Source organism: Vairimorpha necatrix, chromosome 10, assembly GCF_036630325.1.
Source record: "Vairimorpha necatrix chromosome 10, complete sequence".
Taxonomy (NCBI): domain Eukaryota; kingdom Fungi; phylum Microsporidia; family Nosematidae; genus Vairimorpha; species Vairimorpha necatrix.
This window is the reverse complement of record NC_088825.1, coordinates 891,388-912,290: the sequence shown is the minus strand read 5'-3', so window position 1 is coordinate 912,290 and position 20,903 is coordinate 891,388. Positions and strand designations below refer to the sequence as shown.

The following is a 20,903-nucleotide window of genomic DNA, read 5'->3' as shown; positions in this document are numbered from 1 at the left end:
TTGTTTCAAAACGCAAAGAAATTGTCTTTTAAATTGCATCAATCTATCAATAATAAAAGCATATGTAAGAGAGAAATTAAATACTTTGAGACAAATTCACGCTTATGATAACAATAGGCGGCTACTCGATCCAGCCATAAAGTCATGTAATAGTTAATTAACCATTTAAAGCTATATATACCATAGACAAAATATTTACTGTTATACAGCTAGCTTTAAAACAAACATATGTATAAAAAGAAAAGTAATCTACGCGCACTCCACGAAATGAATATTTTTCTAATAACCCCGGCAAAAAATAACTACACTTTTATTCCACGCGAATACAATCGATTGTATGGCTGCCAATGTGATTGTATGCTTACACGGGGTCATGTAAGTCGCGCTGTGCTGCATTTATTTAGAACCGGCATACGCTTCTGGTTTAACTGTTCATAAAGACTTCGAAAATAATTTATCCAGAAATGTATAGCAAATTAACTGCTATAACACGACTTAAAATGTGGCCACAATCAAGGATATAAACAAAGTAATATAGGTCGAACATGCAAATTGTGCGAAGAAAATACAATATTCTAGAGTTAGAAATCACAAATTCAACAATTTGCATGCACTAAAGACGTAAAAGCGAGAAATAATCCTATGACCTACTCATAAATACAAGCCAAAACCTATTTTTATCTGTTGACTTGAAACTTATTTTAGCTAGTTTATTCGCGTACATAGTAAAAGGCATATTAAACTTGTATAGAAGAGTATATAAAAAGCAGTCATTGAAACGACTTTAAAAGACTCGCGTGTCAACTGACATTGGCATGATGCAGATCGGAAATGATGAAATTTCGACGAGAGTCAGCTCACAGTACTTTGTAGATGATATCGATGGAAGAGAATGTCATTTGTAATTAGTAAATACTAAAAAAATAAAATGCCAAACAATCTAAAAGAGATTTTATTTAAACCAAGTCTCAATGGTAGACTATAGTATACTTTATCCATATAATATTCTTAACTCTCCTACAATTGCACTAGCTTAAATTATATCTATAAATATGTGAGATAAATCTTTATTAAACTAATGAATCTACATCTTGTGTAAGTACAATAAAGCATTTAGTTTGACAACGTGAACAGACCGCATCTTTGGGATAAGTGCGTCTTTTTACCAATAAATTCTAGTCATATTGCATGCTACACAAATGTCTCTCTGTAAACAATCAACTCTTTTTAACCATTAATGATGATTTTATATTGATTACAAATTAATATTTAGACACTATTTGATAATGATTAATTCAAAAACCTATTATTTTGATCAAATTAGATTTTATACAATGTAAACATGTTATTAAATAAATAATTAATATGATTAAATTGAAGAATTGAATCGTTTTAATATAAAAATAAGCAGAAGTATATAAAATTTGAAAAAAATAGCCGATTTAATCTTACTAAATACAAATTATTCATAATAAAAAAAAATTTATGAATCATTAAGAAATTCGCAGTATAAGATGGGATTGAGATTTTTATCTATCGATTAATTGATCATAAAATATATATAAATTCAAAGTTTATGATGATTTTTTTATTTTTATTCATAATAAAAATTTATTATTAGCAACCAACTAACAATTTACTTTGATTGGTCATCTATAGATATAACAACGTTTTATATTATTTAAGGATGGTTTGGCATCTGATTAGCAGTTTTAAATTTCAATTTTTAAAAATATTATGTGATTGTTATGAAAGTTATTTGCTATATTAGTGATTTAACCCCCATTTTTGTTTAAAAATTCTAGTAATGCATTTATGTTAAATTTGATTATATGAGTAGATTTAAAGATTTTTTGTTCATATTAAATAAAAATCTCGGAAAACGATAAAATCTAGGCATTATTGGATTTATTTCTATTTTAGTAGTTAGCTTGCATCAGTTTGCTTTTTTTAACTTCTTTACATTTATTAAAAATTTATTAATATTGTTTGTTAATTTACTGCATTTGCGTTCTCCTTTTTTACTTCATCTTCCAAACTACATAATTTATAGTCATTTATTTTCATCTTTACAACTTCCCTTTGGAACTATATAAGTTTTTTATTAAGACCAACAAATAAAAGATTTAGATAATTTGTTAGTACAAGAAATGAACATATAAATGGTCATAAACTATCATTTAGTTTACATAAAATACATTATTTATGATAAAAAAAAATTTTAGGGTAGACAATTAAGAAATAAAATATACAGGTTCTTATTTGGTTGTAAAACCTGTAAGTTAAGAAAGTCTAGTTGATATTATTTTTGTAAAAGAACTGCAAAATAGCATGTAGAAATTTACAACCCATAAATGTTTTTTAAACATATTAAAATATTTAATAAAAATATAGAGCTTTAAAGATCCAATTGCAAAAAAAAATAACAAGAAGAACAAACAAAGTCTTTAACTCATTTTTATAATTAAAAAACACATTAATATGTATAAAACACGGTTTATTTTTTTAATACAGTATGCAAATGATAAGTTTATTTAGACCATTTATTTTTACCCGTAGAGTATTAGATTGTTTTTTATTTTCAAACTTCTTCATCAGAAATTCTTATTTAAAATGGAAATTTGAAAAAAGTATAAGAGCCAAAATATTTTAAAAAATATTTCAATGATGTTTATTCAAAGGGATATCATAGTTTTGGTACATGGATTAAAGGATTTTCCAGCAAATTTTTATTCTCAAAAAAACGGCTTTTCATATTTTTGAAACTACATATCGCCATTTTACTTTATTAAACTATTTGTTCGATTTTAAGATATTTTATAAAGATTGTATTTACTATTTTATGGAATCGCCTCTGCCAAATATTAAAAAGCCTTGTATTAATTTGACACAGTAGATGAATTCCATTTTTTAACGAGAAGATTTATCTACCCAAAAAGAATTTTGAAAGTAAATTAAGAGATTAAATATACGCTTTAGGATAAGGCTATACTTTATGTATTATTAAACTAATATTTTCTTGAAAAAAGTACTTTTTTCAATCATAGAGGTCAGCTTATATATAAGATTGTTAAATCGTAAAAAAAAATGCAATTTTTGTTGAAAAAAAAAATCATTGTAAATTTATTAGGAATGTTATTTGGAACCATTGCATAATGTAAAAGAGTTTTTTATGGATTCATTTATTTTTTTAGATAGTACTAATGAAGTTTTTTATTGATTATCGTTGTATTTTTTTAATGACAATCGAACTTTACTGCAAGCATGTAACAATAAAATTATGAAATGTTAATATATCTAAATAAACATATATTTAAATGTGTCAAATTTTTTTATGTGACACGTACGTGACTCACAGTATATGTTATTTCAACAAAATCCTATTATGTTAGATCAATTAAATTCGAGATGTTGAAAAATTCTTGTTTGACAAAAGTCAAGGTATATCTATTGAATTAAAAATTACATATATATATATATATATATATATATATATATTATACAAACCAAGTACTAGCACAAATCATTTAATATTCTCTCTTTAATCTCTTATTCGTTTATGTAATCCTTCGATACTTAAGTAAATCCTACAAATAACATAAGAAACACGAGCAACTGCAATATTTACTTAATGCTAATTAATAACCATCACATAATTCATTTACAATGCAAATATAAATTGTCGATTAATCTTTTCTAAATTTTTATTTGTACATTAAATTTATGAATTTGCTATAAAAAAAATTTACCCCTTTAATGTTTTTTTATTTTTTGTTTGTACTAAATCAAAAAGAAGATTAAAATGTCTGTGCAGAGTCCAATGAACAAGCTATCAACTCAACCATGCCTCTACCATATTTAAATTCCAAATATCCAAATGAATCACTATTAATACAATGCACCACATTGCCCTTGGATTATTTTAATAAAGCATTTGAAGACTATTACTGCACTTTTGAAGGGGATATTGTTGAATACTTGAAGGATAAGCTTTTTACAATAATGGAAAATACAAATGCGGGATGGGGATTTTTTTACCCAACCAATGAATTATGTCTAGAAAAAAGTTTGTGTCATACATATCAAAATGGCGATCTTGGTGATATAGTAAGAAAATGGAACGAAAAAATAATTTTCATACTTACAAATACATATCAGAAATTACAAACAAATATGTTAAACTTGAAATTAACTGAATATGAATTAAACAATTATAAAGAAGATTTAGAAATTGTATTTGACGTATTAACTACATTTATTAAATTTGATCCACGACCTATCACTAAAGCAGATTGGATGACATTCTATATTTACAGCAATAACAAAATGGCGGAAAAAATTTTCGAAATTTTGAAGGATATACCAATGAATATAGTTTTACAGAACATTAAAAATGACATTCTCATGTGTTCATGTTTTGATAAAAATAAAATTATTATTGTTCAAAATATAATAACTGAAATGCAACAGCAAATAAAACAACTATCGGAGGAAACCAAAATATATTTTGAAAGTATAAATGAAATGAATATAATGTTTGAAAAAATGGAGGATCTAAGAAATTTAGAGGATATAAAAAATTTAATAAATAATTTATAAAATTAATTTAATATAAGTGCTTAACATAATTGGGGTTTAATATTATTACTGATTATAACATCCCCCTCCAGACGGTTAGTCTCCTTCAACATACTTTAAATCCCCTACACCCTTAAGATCATAATGCCTTTTTTTCACCAACCTTCCATTCTCTAATCTCACTATATATGAATCCCCTGGACATAGCTCAATCACTCTTCCCATGTCTAAAAATCGACCCTTACTATACTTACTACATCCCTTTAAATTCTCATTCTTGGCAACCCTAACTATCTGGTTCCTTTTGAACTTTTCTCTAAACCAACTTTTGAACTGTTGCGCATACTTTCCCTCTGGACTATTCTCCATACTAACATTTCCTGTATTATCGGTTAAAGCTTCTACTGGCGTGCACCTAATACCAGCATGAAAACTTAAATTATATTTCTCAATAGCTTCATAAACCTTGTTCTCGAATTCCTCTTTTTGGCTCTTTAAAATACTATCTCTTACAGTTCTAATAACTCTTTCTACTCTTCCATTACTTCTGTGCGACTCAACGCTGACCTTTCTATGACTAATATCCAAATTTCTACATAGCTCGGTAACTTTTTCGTTGCAAAACTCTTTACCATTATCCGTAATGATTTCCTCTGGTTTTCTACCCTGTTTACACAAATCCTTGATAAATTCGGCAATTCCAGATGCGTGCTTGCTCTTCAATACTCTGCCCCATAATCTCCTTGTAAAGTAATCAACTGCCAAAACAATAAACGCTTTCTCATCCCTAAATTCTATTAAATCTAAGCCAACCTTCTCTAAATATCTTGTCGTGTTCACTAAATCAGTACCGCCACTCGTTTTTCTATTAAAAATCTGACAAGTCTCGCAATTCTTAAGGACCTTTTCGATCTGATCCTTAATTCCTGGCCAATAATACTGTTTCCTCAACTCATAATATACCGTTGTTCTGCTTCTGTGGCTCAAATTGACATGACAATCCATTATTAATCTCTCTCTGTCTTGTTCCAAAGGCATCTCGCCTTCTCTACCACTATCAAATACCCAGTATTCTTTACCTTCTACAATTTTTACATGCTTATTTCTTTTCCCTTCTTTTTGTCTATCACGGCGTATTTCATTTCTCTTTTTCTTTGCATCTTTTTCTTCTGTATATACCCTACTTAGCGCATCGGCTACGACCATATTTTCTGGAGTTCTATATTCTATCACGAAATCAAATTCCTGAATCTTCTCGACTCATCTATTAATTCTAGCATTCTTAAAGTCGGGCTTGTTTCTTATTTCGCCCAACGCTTTATGATCAGTTTCTATTCTAAATTTCCTACCTCTTAATTCATATTCAAACTTTTTAACGCCCCAAAAAACTGCGTACATTTCTTTTTCTGATATACCATAATTAACTTCCGTAACGGTAAACTTCTTAGACGCCCACTGTACTGGCACCCATTCTCCTTGATTATTTTTCTGTAACAGTACTGCGCCCATGCCTACATTACTAGCGTCAGTCCTCAACAAAAATTCTTTATCATAGTCTGCTATTTGCAGCTTTCCTAGGCCTTTCAATACTTCTTTTAAATTATTAAACTCGTTTTTCATATCATCCGTCCACTTCCAATTATCATTCTTCCCTTTTAAACTATCTGTCAACCTAACTGTCAATCCAGCGTAATTCTTAATAAAATCTCTGAACCAACCCGTCATTCCTAAAAATCTTCTTACATCTGACACGCATGTTGGTATCGGAAACTCTAGGGCTTCATTTTTCTTTATCTTGACGGTATTATATCTTCTCCATTTAAAGTGACTCCCAATAATTTAACTTCCCGTTGACAAAACTGAACTTTATTTGCATTCAGCTTCATATTGTTTTCCTTCAGTCTATTTAATACCCTTTTCACTAATTGCTCGTGTTCTCCTATCGTTCGGCTGTACAACACAATATCGTCCATATACACCTCTACTCCTTTGCCTTTCATATCTCTAAAAATCCTATCCATAATTCTCTGCAATATCTGCGGGCTATTCTTATATCCCATAACCATAGAGTTCCATTCATAAACCTTGCCATTAAAATCAAACGCCGTCTTATGTTTATCCTCCTCCTCTATCTCAATACTATAGAAGGCCTCTTTTAAGTCGAAACCCGTCATATATTTTGCACCTTGTGTAGCTCTTACAACATCTCTTATGTTAGACAATCTATACTCGTCCTTTTCTACAATATCGTTCAATGCCATCAAATTACTAACCAGTCTTATCTCACCATTTGGCTTTCTGATTGACCTTATAGGATTCCTCCAACTTGAATTTGACTCTCTTATCACTTTCCTTTTTAATAAATCTTCTAGATGTAGCTCTGTATCTTTTATCAACGCCTGCGGAACCATTTGTCCCTTTTTAAATACCTTCATACCCGCTTCAGTATTAATTTTACATTTTTCCAGTTTACAATATTTTATCTCCTCTTTTCCTAACTTAAAAACCTCTCCAAAACTCTTAGCATTCTTATCTAAATTTAATCTGATTCTCTTACTCTCCTCTTTAACGGCATATTCTTTTTGATTTTTCTCAAATTTGACTCTAAGTCCTCTTTTTGATCTTCTAAAATCTCGCTCCTGACTTGACTCTGATTCACTACCTACTTCCATTTTGCAACTGTTATCCTTGTTATTCTTTTTATAATAATTATCTCTATTAATCTTCAGTCTGCATTCAAACACCCTATGCCCTTGTCTATCACAATAGAAGCATCTCGGTACTCTCGATTTTTGTCTTGGTTGTTCTCTACTAATTTCTTCATTTATAGTCCTAGAAATAATTTTTCTCATTTCCTCATATATCTTTTCTTCCTCCTCTACTTCCTTAATCCTTAACAATAGCTTCTTCCTTATTCCTTCAATATTTTCTTCCTTTTTGATATTTCTCACAATAAAATCTTTTAAATCCATCGAAGCCAATTTGAACAGCTCACTCTTCCATTTCTCTCTATCCACATCTCTCAAATCCAATTCATACAATATACGCTCTAACTCCTGTAACATCTTTCTGGCCACTTGGCCACAGTCCTCTCTTGTGAACTCTTCTTTAGGTATCACCCCCATATAAGTGCTTAACATAATTGGGGTTTAATATTATTACTGATTATAACATTTAATGTATTTTACTTGCTTTTTGATAAATGATTATTGAATTATACATAATGCGTCATAGTAATAGTATTATCTAATCAAAAATCTGCACAATTTTTTATATATAAAAATGTTTTTATAATATTTTAATAAATATATTATCGTACGAAAAATATTGTAATATACACATTGGTTAAAATTACAATTTAAATTAACATAATTAATTTTAAGTGTCATAGAATTATGAAAAAACAACATGTGTATACACATTAGGGATTCAATTTTTTATAATATTAACCGTGTCGAGATATTATTTTATGGCTAAAGTCCACTTTAGCACGCAAAATTCGTTATAGGTTTTTTTAAAAAATGGAGGAGAGAATTTTAACGAGAGAAGATTAGAAATCATATATAATGATTAGATAAAGATTTTTCAAAAGAAATTTTGTGATATAAATCATGGTGGAATGGGGAAAGAAAGATAGAAAAGACAGTAGTATCTTAAAGTGTACTTGGAAAGATTGTAAAAATTCAATTAACATTTGGCATGATACGTTCTTTGATAATTGTAAACTCAAACATATAACATTTTTACAGATACTTAACATGTGGGTTATCGGTTATTCTCGGAAGCATATTTGTCAAATTTTAAGTTGTACGAAAAAATCAATATCTTCATTATTGAAAAAACTAAAGGAAATATGCATTTACGAAAAATATTTATCTCTCTGACATGCTGGGTGGACAAGGGATAATAGTAGAAATCGACGAATCAAAAATTGGAAAAAATAAATACAATAGAGGTAAATTAGTGAAAGGCTTCTGGTGTTTTGGCATGGTCTAACGAACCATAGAACGTAAAATCATAATGCTACATATTAAAAAGGGATAAAGAAACACTTACTGATCTTCTGGTGAAATATGTAATTGGATATAGCATTATATATAGCGATATGTGGAGAGCCTACAATTATTTGGGTACTATATTTAACCAAACTCATATGGCTAATCATTCATTGTATTTCAGGGATCTAAATAAGGGAGTTCATACCAACACCATAGAAGGTAATTTGCGTTCCCTTTAAAATTCCATACCTAATAGAAATAGATCAGTTATAGTGCAAGACTTTATTTATTTAGGTATTTGCTCTAGATAAATAATTCTAATTCTGTTTTTGATGCATTATTAAATTTATTGTGATAATTTTTGTTCCTTCATCCACATTTTCCCTCCTCCATTTTTTAAAAAAAGGGACAAAAAAACACAAAACCCCCTATATCGAATTTTGCGTGCTAGAATGGACTTAGCCAGCCTATTTTTTTGTATTTTAGTAGAAATTGCAATTAAAACAAATAAATTTTCAGATAAAAGGTTGTATCTTATTTTAAAAAAGATTTTAATTATACGTTTAAAAAAACAATATACTTTAACCTCGTTATGTGAATATATATATTAATAAAAAATTTGTGCAAAATTTCGAACAAGAAAAAAGTAAAATCCAATAATATAAATAAATACAACATAAGAAAGTACTTTTTGTTTTCAAAGGCAATATATCGAAAAAATGCTCCTTGGTTTTCCGGGCTAAGAGATCCACCCCATAGAAAAGGCCATGGATCTCTTCTATGGTTGAATCTCTTCTACTGATATAAAATATTTGAAAATTTTCTCTATGAAAAAAAATATTACACTCTAAGAGAAATAATAAGTATGATATACTAAATATCATAAAAAATATTTCTAAAATCTTTCCCTCCAAATTCGTCCTGTTTCCCCTCCAACATTTATTTAATTATTTTACCCGAATTGGGGACGGAGTAATGGAAAGCAAAAGTAAAAATTACATTAAAAACATTTTACATACTTTCCTCAGTGGTGGATACCTTAATAAGCTTAACGAAAATTGCGTAAAAACAATGGCAACGTAAGTAAAGTATGACTGCTCTCGAGCAGCAGATTACTAAAAAATAAAGTGTATTATAAAATGTTTAATTTTGTTTTTATTTTAAATTTTACCTTCTGTCTGAGGAGTAAATCTCGTCTACTAGTATAAAAATTTGTTTGTAAAAGTCATAAAATTCGAATTTTGAGGTGGATCTCTTGACCCGGTAAAGCCGATATTATCGCCTAAAATGGTACGTCCCATAAAAGCTCCTGTTGTTTTCACACTTAATTATCTCGATTGTACTGTCATACGCTTTTTCAAGGCCGCATGATTTTTTTATGCTAATTCTATATTGTTTTGGAACTCGTATTCGTTTATACTAACTTTCTATTATCAAAATTAAACAATATAAACATAAATCTAATAGTATTTTGATTTTTTAGTATTTTTTGTTTTATTAATCATAGAACCAGCAAGTTCTACTAAGAGGCAACTCTTTATTTTATGACATAAAATATATCGATTTATACCAAATTTTCATTTACGAAATAAATTCAAATTTCGTTGATCAAAAATCGTACATTTTTTAACCATTTGAGTTGATTAATGTTTGCTTCTGCGTCTTTTTATCATAAAATTGTCGTAAAAGCTTCAAAATTGTTTATTATTGTTGAATATTTATAAATTTGTATTTTTATTACCCCTAAGATATCTTAAAATAAACATGGTGGAGAATATGAACGAAAAAATAACTAAAAACAACATAATACATGAAATAAAAAGAGCAGAGGCTCTTAGTAAATGGAATATAAAAAAGGACGAAGATAAAATGGAAGAATTTATAAGTAGATTTGATGAAAATATCTTAAACTGGCATTTAGAAGAATTTGCTAATAAAAGAAAAGCAAGTTATAATTATGAAGATTGGAAAAACAAAGCAATAGAGAAATTTAGTACAAAAATTTCTATTGTAGACCTTTGCTCTAAGAAACAAAGGGATAATGAATCAGTTTCTGTATTTATAAAGGAAACGATAAAATTATGCGAAGATTTAAAAATTGAAGAAAAGGATAGAAGGAAAATTCTAAAAAACGGTATTAAACCCAGATATAAACTTATAAAAATATTTTTATCCAGTAAATATGACACTGACGATGAATTTTATGAAACCATTGAAGAAATGGAGAAGGAGGCCGATTTATCATTCTCCTTCAAAAATTTAAGCATAAAAGAAACTCCGAGAAAAACTTTAACCTGCTTCATTTGTAAAAAGCCAGGACACGTTTCTACAAGTTGCTATTTTCGGAATAGAAATAGAGATACTGGTTCAAGTAAGCAAGTACATGAGGTAGTATCTGATAATGAAGAGAGATTAGAAGAAAGCACTTCATTTTATGAAAATAAAAACAATTACGTCTACGTTAATTTTAAGAAAGTACCTGTGGTTTTTGATTCTGGTTCTAGTTTCAATTTTATTTCTTATTGTGCAGTTAGAGAATTGAAATTACAGGTGTCGAGGAGGATAAAGCAATTGAGCTTTTTTACGTGTTTAGATGAAGAATTTAAAGTACGAGATATAGTAGAGCTTGAATTTAATTATATGGACAAAATATATAAAACCGAACTCTTTATTTTACCAAAGGTTGATAAATTTAAAATTTTATTAGGAAAACAGGAGTTAATCAAAATTTTTGCAAAGCCAAAAAACAGAGTGTGTCAAATTAAAACAAAACCTGGAGAAAAGGTCGTAGAAAGAGTGTATGGATTGCCACAGAAATTAGAAGTAGCCATAGACGCCGAGATAGAAAAGTTGTTAATGAAAAAATATATTCAAAAATCAAGATCTACGTGGTTAAACAATCTTAGACCAGTTATGAAACCAGATGGATCGGTTCGAGTAACAACAAATTTGATTGCACTTAATAAGTTAGTAGATTTGGATAAATATTCGCTTCCAAGTATAGAAAGAATTTTACATAATTTAAAAGATCAAAAATATTTTTCAAAGTTAGATTTAAAAGATGGATTTTTTCAAATAGAATTAGCAGAAGAAGACAGGCACAAGACAGCTTTTAGACATAAACATCATTTGTACGAATGGAATGTAATGCCAATGGGCTTTAAAAATTCGCCGGCTATATTTCAACGGTTTATGGATGATGTTTTACAAGAGGATATTGGTAAAAGATGTTTCATTTATGTTGATGATATTTTGGTCTTTGGAACAACTGAAGAAATTCATGATAAAAATTTTCGGATTATAACAGAACGATTAAAAAATAATGATTTGCGATTAAATGAAGATAAAACTATCTACAAAAAGACATCAGTAGAATTTTTAGGACACATAATAGAATATAACAAAATAAAACCAAAATTAGAAGCTAGCCAAGGTATTGATGAAATTAAACCGCCCCAAAATATAAAATCTTTACAAGAATTTCTTGGCTTTATAAATTTTTATAGAGAATTTATTCCCATGTGCTCAAGTGTTGCAGGATGCTTGTATGATTTACTCAAAAAAGATAAAAATTTTTGTTGGGGAGAACTGGAAGATAAAGCTTTCAATGAGCTTAAAACTATTATAAAATCAAATATAGCATTATATCAACCAGACTATGCAAAACCATTTATACTAGAAACAGATGCGTGTAATTCAGGTGTTGGCGCAATTCTCTCACAGAGACAAGGTGAAACGATTTATCCAATTTCATATGCTTCAAGAAGACTTTTACCTGCTGAGATAAACTATAGTATTAGTGAAAAGGAATGCTTAGCAGTATTATGGGCAATGGAGAATTTTAAATATTTCTTGTACGGGAATAAATTTGAAGTAATAACAGACCATAAAGCCTTAGAAGTTCTGAATAAAGGAGAAATAGGCTCTCAACGAATACAGAGATGGCTAGATAGACTTAGTCAGTATAATTTCACAGTAAAATACAGAAAGGGAGCAGAAATGGCACATGTAGACTATATATCTCGCTTATACCAAAAGATGCCCAAGTTGTTAATGAAATTCAAGATTTAAATGATGACACAAAAAGGAAACTTATTAAAGATAAATACGAAAAATTTGTTCATCGTGGAGCAAAAATAGTAGCCAAAGAGCTTAAAAGGGAATATACTTGGGATAATATGGAGAAATTAGTTGAAGAAGAGTTGAAAAAGTGTATAAGATGTAAAATGTATAATCCAAAAAGAGGAAAAGCCTTTTTGTTCGTTAAATCGTTTTATACAGGAGAAAAGGTAGCTATAGACATTATAGGACCAATAAATAAACAATATATAATAACAGGAATTGATTACTTTAGTAGAAAGGGGTTTGGAAAAGTTATTACCACTAGAGATAGTCAGAAAATTGTAGATTTTATAAACGAAATTAACAAACAAATATTAATTAAAGAGTTGATAATGGATTCATCAAAAGAAAACCAAAGTAGCAAAGTAAAGAACTGGGCTATAGAGAATAAAGTAAAAGTACATTACACAACGCCCTTTCACCATCAATCAAATGGGCGTGTAGAAAGATTTAATAGAACTGTGCAGGAAGGGATTTACAAACAAGAGGGAAATCTAAATCTAAAATCAAAACTATTAAAAATGTTAGAGGCTTACAATAATATCTGCCACTCGAAACTAGGAATGTCACCAAACGAAGCTTGTAAAAAAGAAAACGAGACAAAAATAAAAGAAAAACAATACGAAGAAATTATTATCTTTAACAAAGCAAACGAGAATAAAGAAGTCGAAGAAGTGTTCAATGAAAACGATCAGGTGATAATAAAGAACGAATTTGCTGTAGCTAAAGGACAACCCAAGTTTAAAGATAGAGGACAGATTATAGAACGATTAGAAAATAATTCGTATATAGTATTATCAAAAGGAAGAAGGCTTAAAAGACATGCGTCTCAACTCAAAGTACTTGTATATTAGCTTATAAAAGAGGAGGGATGTTGAATATTTATAAATTTGTATTTTTATTACCCCTAAGATATCTTAAAATAAACAATTATAATACATATTTAAGTTTATAAATTATTTTACAATAACTTTACACAATTAAAAAGAAATAGTTATGTAATATTTCATGGTCAAAAAATATTCGCAATAAGATTTTGTTGTTTTTTAAAATTTATTGTTTGCAAAACTTCTCTTAATCTTCGATTTTAAAACGAAAAAATATATTTTTAATTATATAAATAGGAGAACTTTAATGAAATTAGCCGATAAAGACAAAGGTTATTTTTTTATATCGCAAGTAAATTTTTTGATTTGGAACACAAAATTGATATAATGGCATTATTTATCATATATTAATGTTATTAAAATTAGTTTAATTAAATTTTGCTTATGAATGCTCTGGTCTAGTACAAAATCTAAACTAGGGTATTTTTAATTAAATTATAATTATTTAAATAATCGTCGTGTTTATAATAAGTAAATTGAACATTAGATAAACAAAACAGCTTACCAATTGATAATACCGGACTTTTCTTTCCGCAATAAGTATTTTAAGATTTATAAAAAACAATACTCAATTTTATGATTATCAATTACCTATACGTATTTAGTTCAAACCAATTTAAAAAAATTTATTTTGCAACAAACGAAAAAGATAACAGTTTTAGTACAAAACATATCATGTATGTATTTAATATACAGCCGTCATCACTATAGGATCAATAAAATCGATCTCAATTGGATTCTTTCAGATTTCCCCAGCCAATTTATAGCTATACTTTACATAAAAATCAAGTTTATATTTGCAAAGTGACCTCATTTCACAGATGAGTATAAAAGGCAATATGCTCATATATTAATAAACAAAGAAACATGTCAAAAAAATAATTTTAATCATCAAATGATAATATTAGCTGTTAGTGAAAATAAGAAAATGGTTGAAAAATTGTTCAACGTAGTTATAAACTACTCCAGAATATCATAAAAAGCGTGTTAGATTTGGAACGTAGAGAATATGATTTATTGGTATACGAAATGGTTTCCCAATTATTTACGGAAGTATTAACGGCATTGTTAAGATAATACTTTCCCCTCTTTTAAGCAGTTTGTAATTCATATTATATACAACATAACAATAAAATGGGTGATAAAGTATTTAATAATATCCTACTATGTATATAAAACATTATTTATCACTGTCTCTGTATTTTTTTGTAAAAAATAAAAAGATACAAGACAATAAAAATGACGTCCAAAAGCTAATACATAAATTATCACAAGAAACTAGAATATAACCTGAAGGTACAATGGAAACGAACTTGTTGTTTGATTATTTAGAAATAATAAACACATAATCTAAAAAAAATCCCTAATTGCTATATTCGAACATCTTTAATTTCATTATATTTTTAATAATTCCCAATTTTTAATAATTATGTTACATGAATTGCTAATTCTAACATGGAAACATATAATTTTTGACCTATCTATTGACAAGCTAATATATACCAATAATATGTTTTTTTTTATGTCCGCGTATATCTATATATTGACATTTTTTATTACAGGTCTAATGTCAATATTATACATGAATAAGAATATGTATTTTGCAATTTATAATAGATATTAGTTCTTTCTATATATTACTCATAAAAAAGTGTAAGGCATAATTATATTTTAAAAAATATTGAATTGATATTTTTTCTTTTATTTTAGAAATTAACTTAATAGGTGTATAATAAGCTTAAAATTTAAATTTTAGAGCATATTGTTTATGTCGTATCCCCCTATAAATATTATATATTTTCACCCGCATGATATTCGTAATCATAAAGCATTTGACAGTTTACATTACATTTTTTTTATTTATCGAAGCTTTGTGGTATTAAAACGAAAAAAAAAATTACAATCGAAATAAAAACTAAAAACATCTTTTCTGACGATATATTTGCTAACACAGATAAGAAAAATATTTAAATTTGAAATTTTTTTATGCTAGGAAAACTTAAAAATCTTATAATAAAAAAGAATGATCTAGGTATGCATGTATAATTCCCAAGAAAATTACATAACATCTATTATAAAGTACAAATTAAATAATACATTTGTAGCATTTAGTGACAACGTATTATTAATATCATTATTAAAATGATTTCATGATGTAAACCAAATTCAAACTTATTTTTAATCCAAAACATAAAAAGGAAACACAAAATTCTGACGATTTAAAATCTATAAAAATAATATTAAACTATACAAAGAAAAAGAACAAATGTTTGTTTATAGTAATTGAAAGGCAAAATTGAGACCTTTAAACCCTTTATGCGTCGATAATTCATCTCAATCTCATCTTAAAGTGAGTAAATAAGTCAGAAAACAAAAAAATATAAATTATCTGTTAAATGACCTAATTTCTCTTCTTTGATTAGATTTGTCATTAATTTATATATAATAAATATTGTAAATAACAGAAAAAAAAATTAAGATGTTATTTATTACCTCACTAAATTTTTGTTGAGCTGTAAAAAAAACTAACGCCCCTTTCATGTTTATATAGTTCTTATACGTATTAAGTTCAAACCAAATAATAAATTTTATTGTGAAACATAAGAACAAGACAACAATTTTAGTATAGATACGTCAGATATGATTTCGATATATAATAAGCTTTACCACAAGATTTATTTAATAAACCGCAACAAGAATATCACTATAATAGTAATGTGGACAATGTATCTTCTTTAAAAGATAAACTCTCTAGTATAATGCAATTTACGAATGAAGAAATTTACATTTATCTTCAACAAGAAATTGTGCAAATCAAACAATTAAATTCATCAACTTCCTGTAGATGATCTTTGTGATGAGATAAAAAATGGAATTAAAAATTATCTCACGTTTTTTTCGATGCATCAATAATTCTGACTTTAAATATTTATAATTTGGGATTAAATGGATATGATTTGTCCTTCATTTATGGTAAATTGCTATTCATATTTGACTTCTTTACTGCATTATTGTGATTTACAAAAAGTCCCATCAATGAAGTAGGCTGTAATTAATATGCTATTCACCACAATAATTATTTGTTTAGAAAAGCATTTGATATACTAAATGAAATGCCAATAACTCAATTTACGAAGAATTGAAAATGATATTGTAGAGTTTTTCTGCACAGATAAAAGTTTAAAAGTTTTATTTATCAGTATGATACAAACTTCAAAAAGAAATACAGGAATTTTTACAGGAAAGTCAAATTTATTTCAATACTATATATAAATTGTGTGTTTTATTGTATAAATCAGCAAAAATAAAATCTTGATGTTTTTTAATATATCGCCAAAGTTTTAATAATTTTTTAGCACCACATAATTATTAATATTACATAAATAATAAGATTTTATGTTATTTTAATAACCATAGTATTATACAAACTATAAGATTGAAATATGATCAAAATTTTCTTATGCATTTGACAGATTGGTTAATGTACCAATAATTTTTCAATTTATATAATTGACTTATATCCATACAAAGTTAATTGTTTTGAAGTGTTTTTAAGTTTAAGTAAAAACAAAAAATAAAAAAATCAAACAAATTGTGCAATATTTTGTATACCCCTTCTAAGTTATATATCTAATGTATATTGCTAGATTGATATTTTGAATTGTAATTAAAATTTAAAAAAAAAATTATAATTTTGTACCTTACTGGATAACTTTATTAAAAAATTAATAGTATATCTTATTCAAAACTGAGATATGATATCATTTCAGTTATATTTATTCTTTGAAGCACACTATAATATATAATATATGATCATTGGCATAAAAATAATTAAGAAATGTAAAGTAAAGGCGAAGTTGATAAAAATTTTAATCATATTTCTATTTAAAATCACCTGTCATAATAAAAAAGGAGTTACTCCTTTATTTATAAGAATTTAGTTTAGTATAACCCATGAATAACGGGTATAATGTTCAGCAAAATTATTCACAAACAGATCTTACTCAAGCATCATTTATAGGAAGATCTGAGGAAGAAAGTTATCTTACTACATTTAAGAAATCTTTTTATATTCATATATTAGCTTTTATTGTCTTTGTAAGCTTGATGGGATATATATATTTAGGGGTAATAACACCAGAACTATCAAAAAATACATTGAATGAAAATATATTTTTGTACATACTGTTATTATATCTGTGTATTATAATCTCAGTATGGACATTTTTAAGTATAATCATGATGTATTTAGAAAATTATATATTAAGAAAAGATGCATATTTCGGTTTTATATTGTTAAAACAACAAACCTTAATCAAAATAATTGTAGTTTGTGGTATTGTATTACAATTTATACAAAACATGGAAGGTAATATATTGAATGAGGTATTTTCAAAATTAGAATCTCTAACTAACAATTCTCATGTTGCATCTTGGAAATCAATCGTTACATTATTAAATAATTTTTGGATAATATCAGCAATATTTGCAGGCACAATGACTATAAGACTGGTTTTCTTAGAGTATATTAGATATGCAATAAATAAAAAAAAAGACCGGAAAAGATTAGCTCAAAACAATAAAGACATGGACAAAATTTTTTTAGTTAATTCCGTTACAGGGAAATCGGTGATTTATAAATCAGAAAAATGGATAAGAACTGTTTTTAGAATGTTATCTCCAGAGGGAAACCCTTTAACACTAGAAACATTGAAATATTTTTTTAGTCCCGAAGATAGCAAATCTATAATGGAATTATTTGATTTAAATCTTAACAATCAGATATCCGAAAGTCAATTTAGAGCTGTATGGTTAAATGTTATAACAACAAAAGAGGATATGGACATGTTGATTTACAATAAGGCAGATGTAAAATCTAAGCTTAGCAAGCTTACATTGTTTTTTGTAATAATCTTTACAGTAATATCTAGTTTTATTTTCTTTTATACGGAAAATTACTTTTCATTTATCTTTACATGTTTGGGTTTTCTGCTCCCTATGCATTATATATTTGGAAATGTGCCTGGTGATCTTTTTAAATCTTTAGTTTTCGTTTTTATAACTCGTCCATTTGATGTCGGCGATCTTATAAAATTTGATGGTAAAAAGTATCAAGTACGTGAAATAGGACTAATGTATTCAACTTTCAAGTATAAATCTTTAAACATAACAATACCAAACGTAAAAATATCTGGTTCTAACATTATAAACTTTAGATTGTCAAATTATATTGAAAAAACGTATACTTTTAAGTATAATATAGAATTATTTAAGAAAAAAAGACAAAGAATACGGGAAGAAATACGAAATATCATAATTAAGAAACCTTATACATTCGGAAAACATGTCAAAATTCAAATTATCAAATTAATTGACGAAAAAATTCTGAATTTTGTTATAGTAATCTATGTAAACCCAAATAGTATTAATTATAAAGAAGAAATTGACGAATTTACATTGGAGCTAACTAATATAATCAATGAATCCAATCAAAATACTAATTTGAATATAAATCCTCAAGAAATAGTTAAAGAAATTTAAAAAAAATACATTAATAAAGCTTTATTTCTAGATCTCTAAATAAATCGTATAATTCTATTAAAAATGCATCCTCGTTTTTTACAAGGCCTTTTATATATTGAAAGTTAATTTTAAAATATACAGTTATTTCCACTGTTATTATTTCATCAGTTAACATCTCGAAGTTTAAAATATCATATTTCCCCGTGTATACTTGATTACTTGATCTAACTATTTTTTTTATCCTTTTATTAAGTATATCGTAATTTTTTTTAAATGATTCAATATTAAATTTGAAAAAAAAAGTTTTGCTTTCTACTTCACAAAACCTATAATTTACAATATTTTCTGTCATTATTTGTGAATTTTGTATAAAAGTTAGTAAATTATCAACCAAGTATGAACTATAAAGAAGTCCCAGCTCCTCTACCATTTATATTTTATCTTTTACTTTAATATAATCTCCAGCTTCAAATGGTCTTATAAAAAAGATGAAAATTAGTGATCTAAAGAGTTCACCTACTACCGAAGAAAATATAAAACTCATTGAAAGTATTATACCAGAAATTATAGAAAAGACATTTGAAAAATAAAAAAATAAATTTAAGATTGAAATTGCTATAAAGAATGCTATAGGTAAACAAATTACAGTTACTACAGTATTAAGTTTGCTAAACAATTTGTTTTTTTGTAATAATGCTTTGTATAAAAAATATTTTTCACGTATTACTCCGTGATAAACTGTAACGAATTCTGCAGCTGTTATTGTTAAATCCTTGTTTGCATCAAATAATTTATAAATACGTTTAGTTGCAATAGTACCAAATTTTTCTTCACATTCTTTAAATGTTAATTGATCTGTATCAGGTGAAACTGTTTTAAAGACATAATGTCCCCAAGTTTGCAAATTAGAGAACATTTGTATTCCTGTACGACGATTTAATAATTCTATGACTTGTGTATTTTCTTGATTTAATGCTAATCTATTTTTGTAATGAGAAAAAAACATTTTCAATTCTATTACACACATACCTATTGATTTTATCAAAAAAATGCTAAAAAATCCCGAAACTGCTAGAATAATTCTTAAAAAGTTAGTTAAAAAATATTCTATTATCCGTTTCTGCAAGGAAATTTCATCGTCGCTTATTCTACTTTTTTCTCTGGGTAAAAAAGTGGATTCGTAGCTACTCAATAGGAGACAGTATATAAAAAGAGAAAGACATGCTTTTATCATTGTACTTCTTTTATACAACACAAGAGAGAACAAATTACTTATATAGTCCGAAGTAAATACGATTTTCGTGTATATCTTTAGAATAAAATCTATAAATTCGAAGATACTAAAATATATCAAGATTGATAAGAGTATTTTATACTTAAAGATTGTAAATTCATTGAAGACACTGTCACTTGTTAATGGAATAAGCAATTTATAATGTACTACAAAACACAAGATCAGTAAACATATTGAAACAAAGATTGATCTAAAAATTTTTTGGTTTGTAGGTATTGCAAAATTAGTATCGGAATAGATCAAAATATCTACATTAAGAATTTCTTCATTCTTCGTATGAGTTTTAGTTTCCATGGGTATAGGGAACAATGTCGTTTTGATTAATCAAAAAATAATCAAAACAAACATTTAACTTTTTGATTTACCTTATAATGTTCAAAATAAAAACATCGTCTAATTCAAACAAGCTTGTTTATGATTTTTAGTTGTTTATATTTTTTGACATTTTTAGTAGCCAAAAATAATTTAGAATATAAAAAAAAGTTTTATTAAAAAACAAAT

At 27.0% G+C, this 20,903-nt stretch overlaps 4 protein-coding genes across 4 annotated transcripts; 3 read left to right on the top strand and 1 right to left on the bottom strand.

The window, feature by feature from the left end:
- Window positions 1–3,843: 3,843 nt before the first annotated feature.
- Window positions 3,844–4,599, top strand: VNE69_10141 (uncharacterized protein; the record flags this gene model as incomplete). The annotated part of the gene is made up of 1 exon (XM_065474864.1): window positions 3,844–4,599. One exon carries the CDS (start codon window positions 3,844–3,846, stop codon window positions 4,597–4,599), a length of 756 nt encoding a protein of 251 aa, XP_065330936.1.
- Window positions 4,600–11,147: 6,548 nt separating this feature from the next.
- Window positions 11,148–13,552, top strand: VNE69_10140 (integrase catalytic domain-containing protein; the record flags this gene model as incomplete). The annotated part of the gene is made up of 2 exons (XM_065474863.1): window positions 11,148–12,538; window positions 12,574–13,552. The coding sequence occupies 2 exons, from the start codon at window positions 11,148–11,150 to the stop codon at window positions 13,550–13,552; spliced, it is 2,370 nt and encodes a 789-aa protein (XP_065330935.1).
- A 3,987-nt stretch (window positions 13,553–17,539) lies between these two features.
- On the top strand, window positions 17,540–19,126 carry VNE69_10139 (mechanosensitive channel of small conductance (MscS1D); the record flags this gene model as incomplete). The annotated part of the gene is made up of 1 exon (XM_065474862.1): window positions 17,540–19,126. One exon carries the CDS (start codon window positions 17,540–17,542, stop codon window positions 19,124–19,126), a length of 1,587 nt encoding a protein of 528 aa, XP_065330934.1.
- A 10-nt stretch (window positions 19,127–19,136) lies between these two features.
- Window positions 19,137–20,135, bottom strand: VNE69_10138 (mechanosensitive channel of small conductance (MscS1C); the record flags this gene model as incomplete). The annotated part of the gene is made up of 2 exons (XM_065474861.1): window positions 19,137–19,531; window positions 19,829–20,135. The coding sequence occupies 2 exons, from the start codon at window positions 20,133–20,135 to the stop codon at window positions 19,137–19,139; spliced, it is 702 nt and encodes a 233-aa protein (XP_065330933.1).
- Window positions 20,136–20,903: the final 768 nt, after the last annotated feature.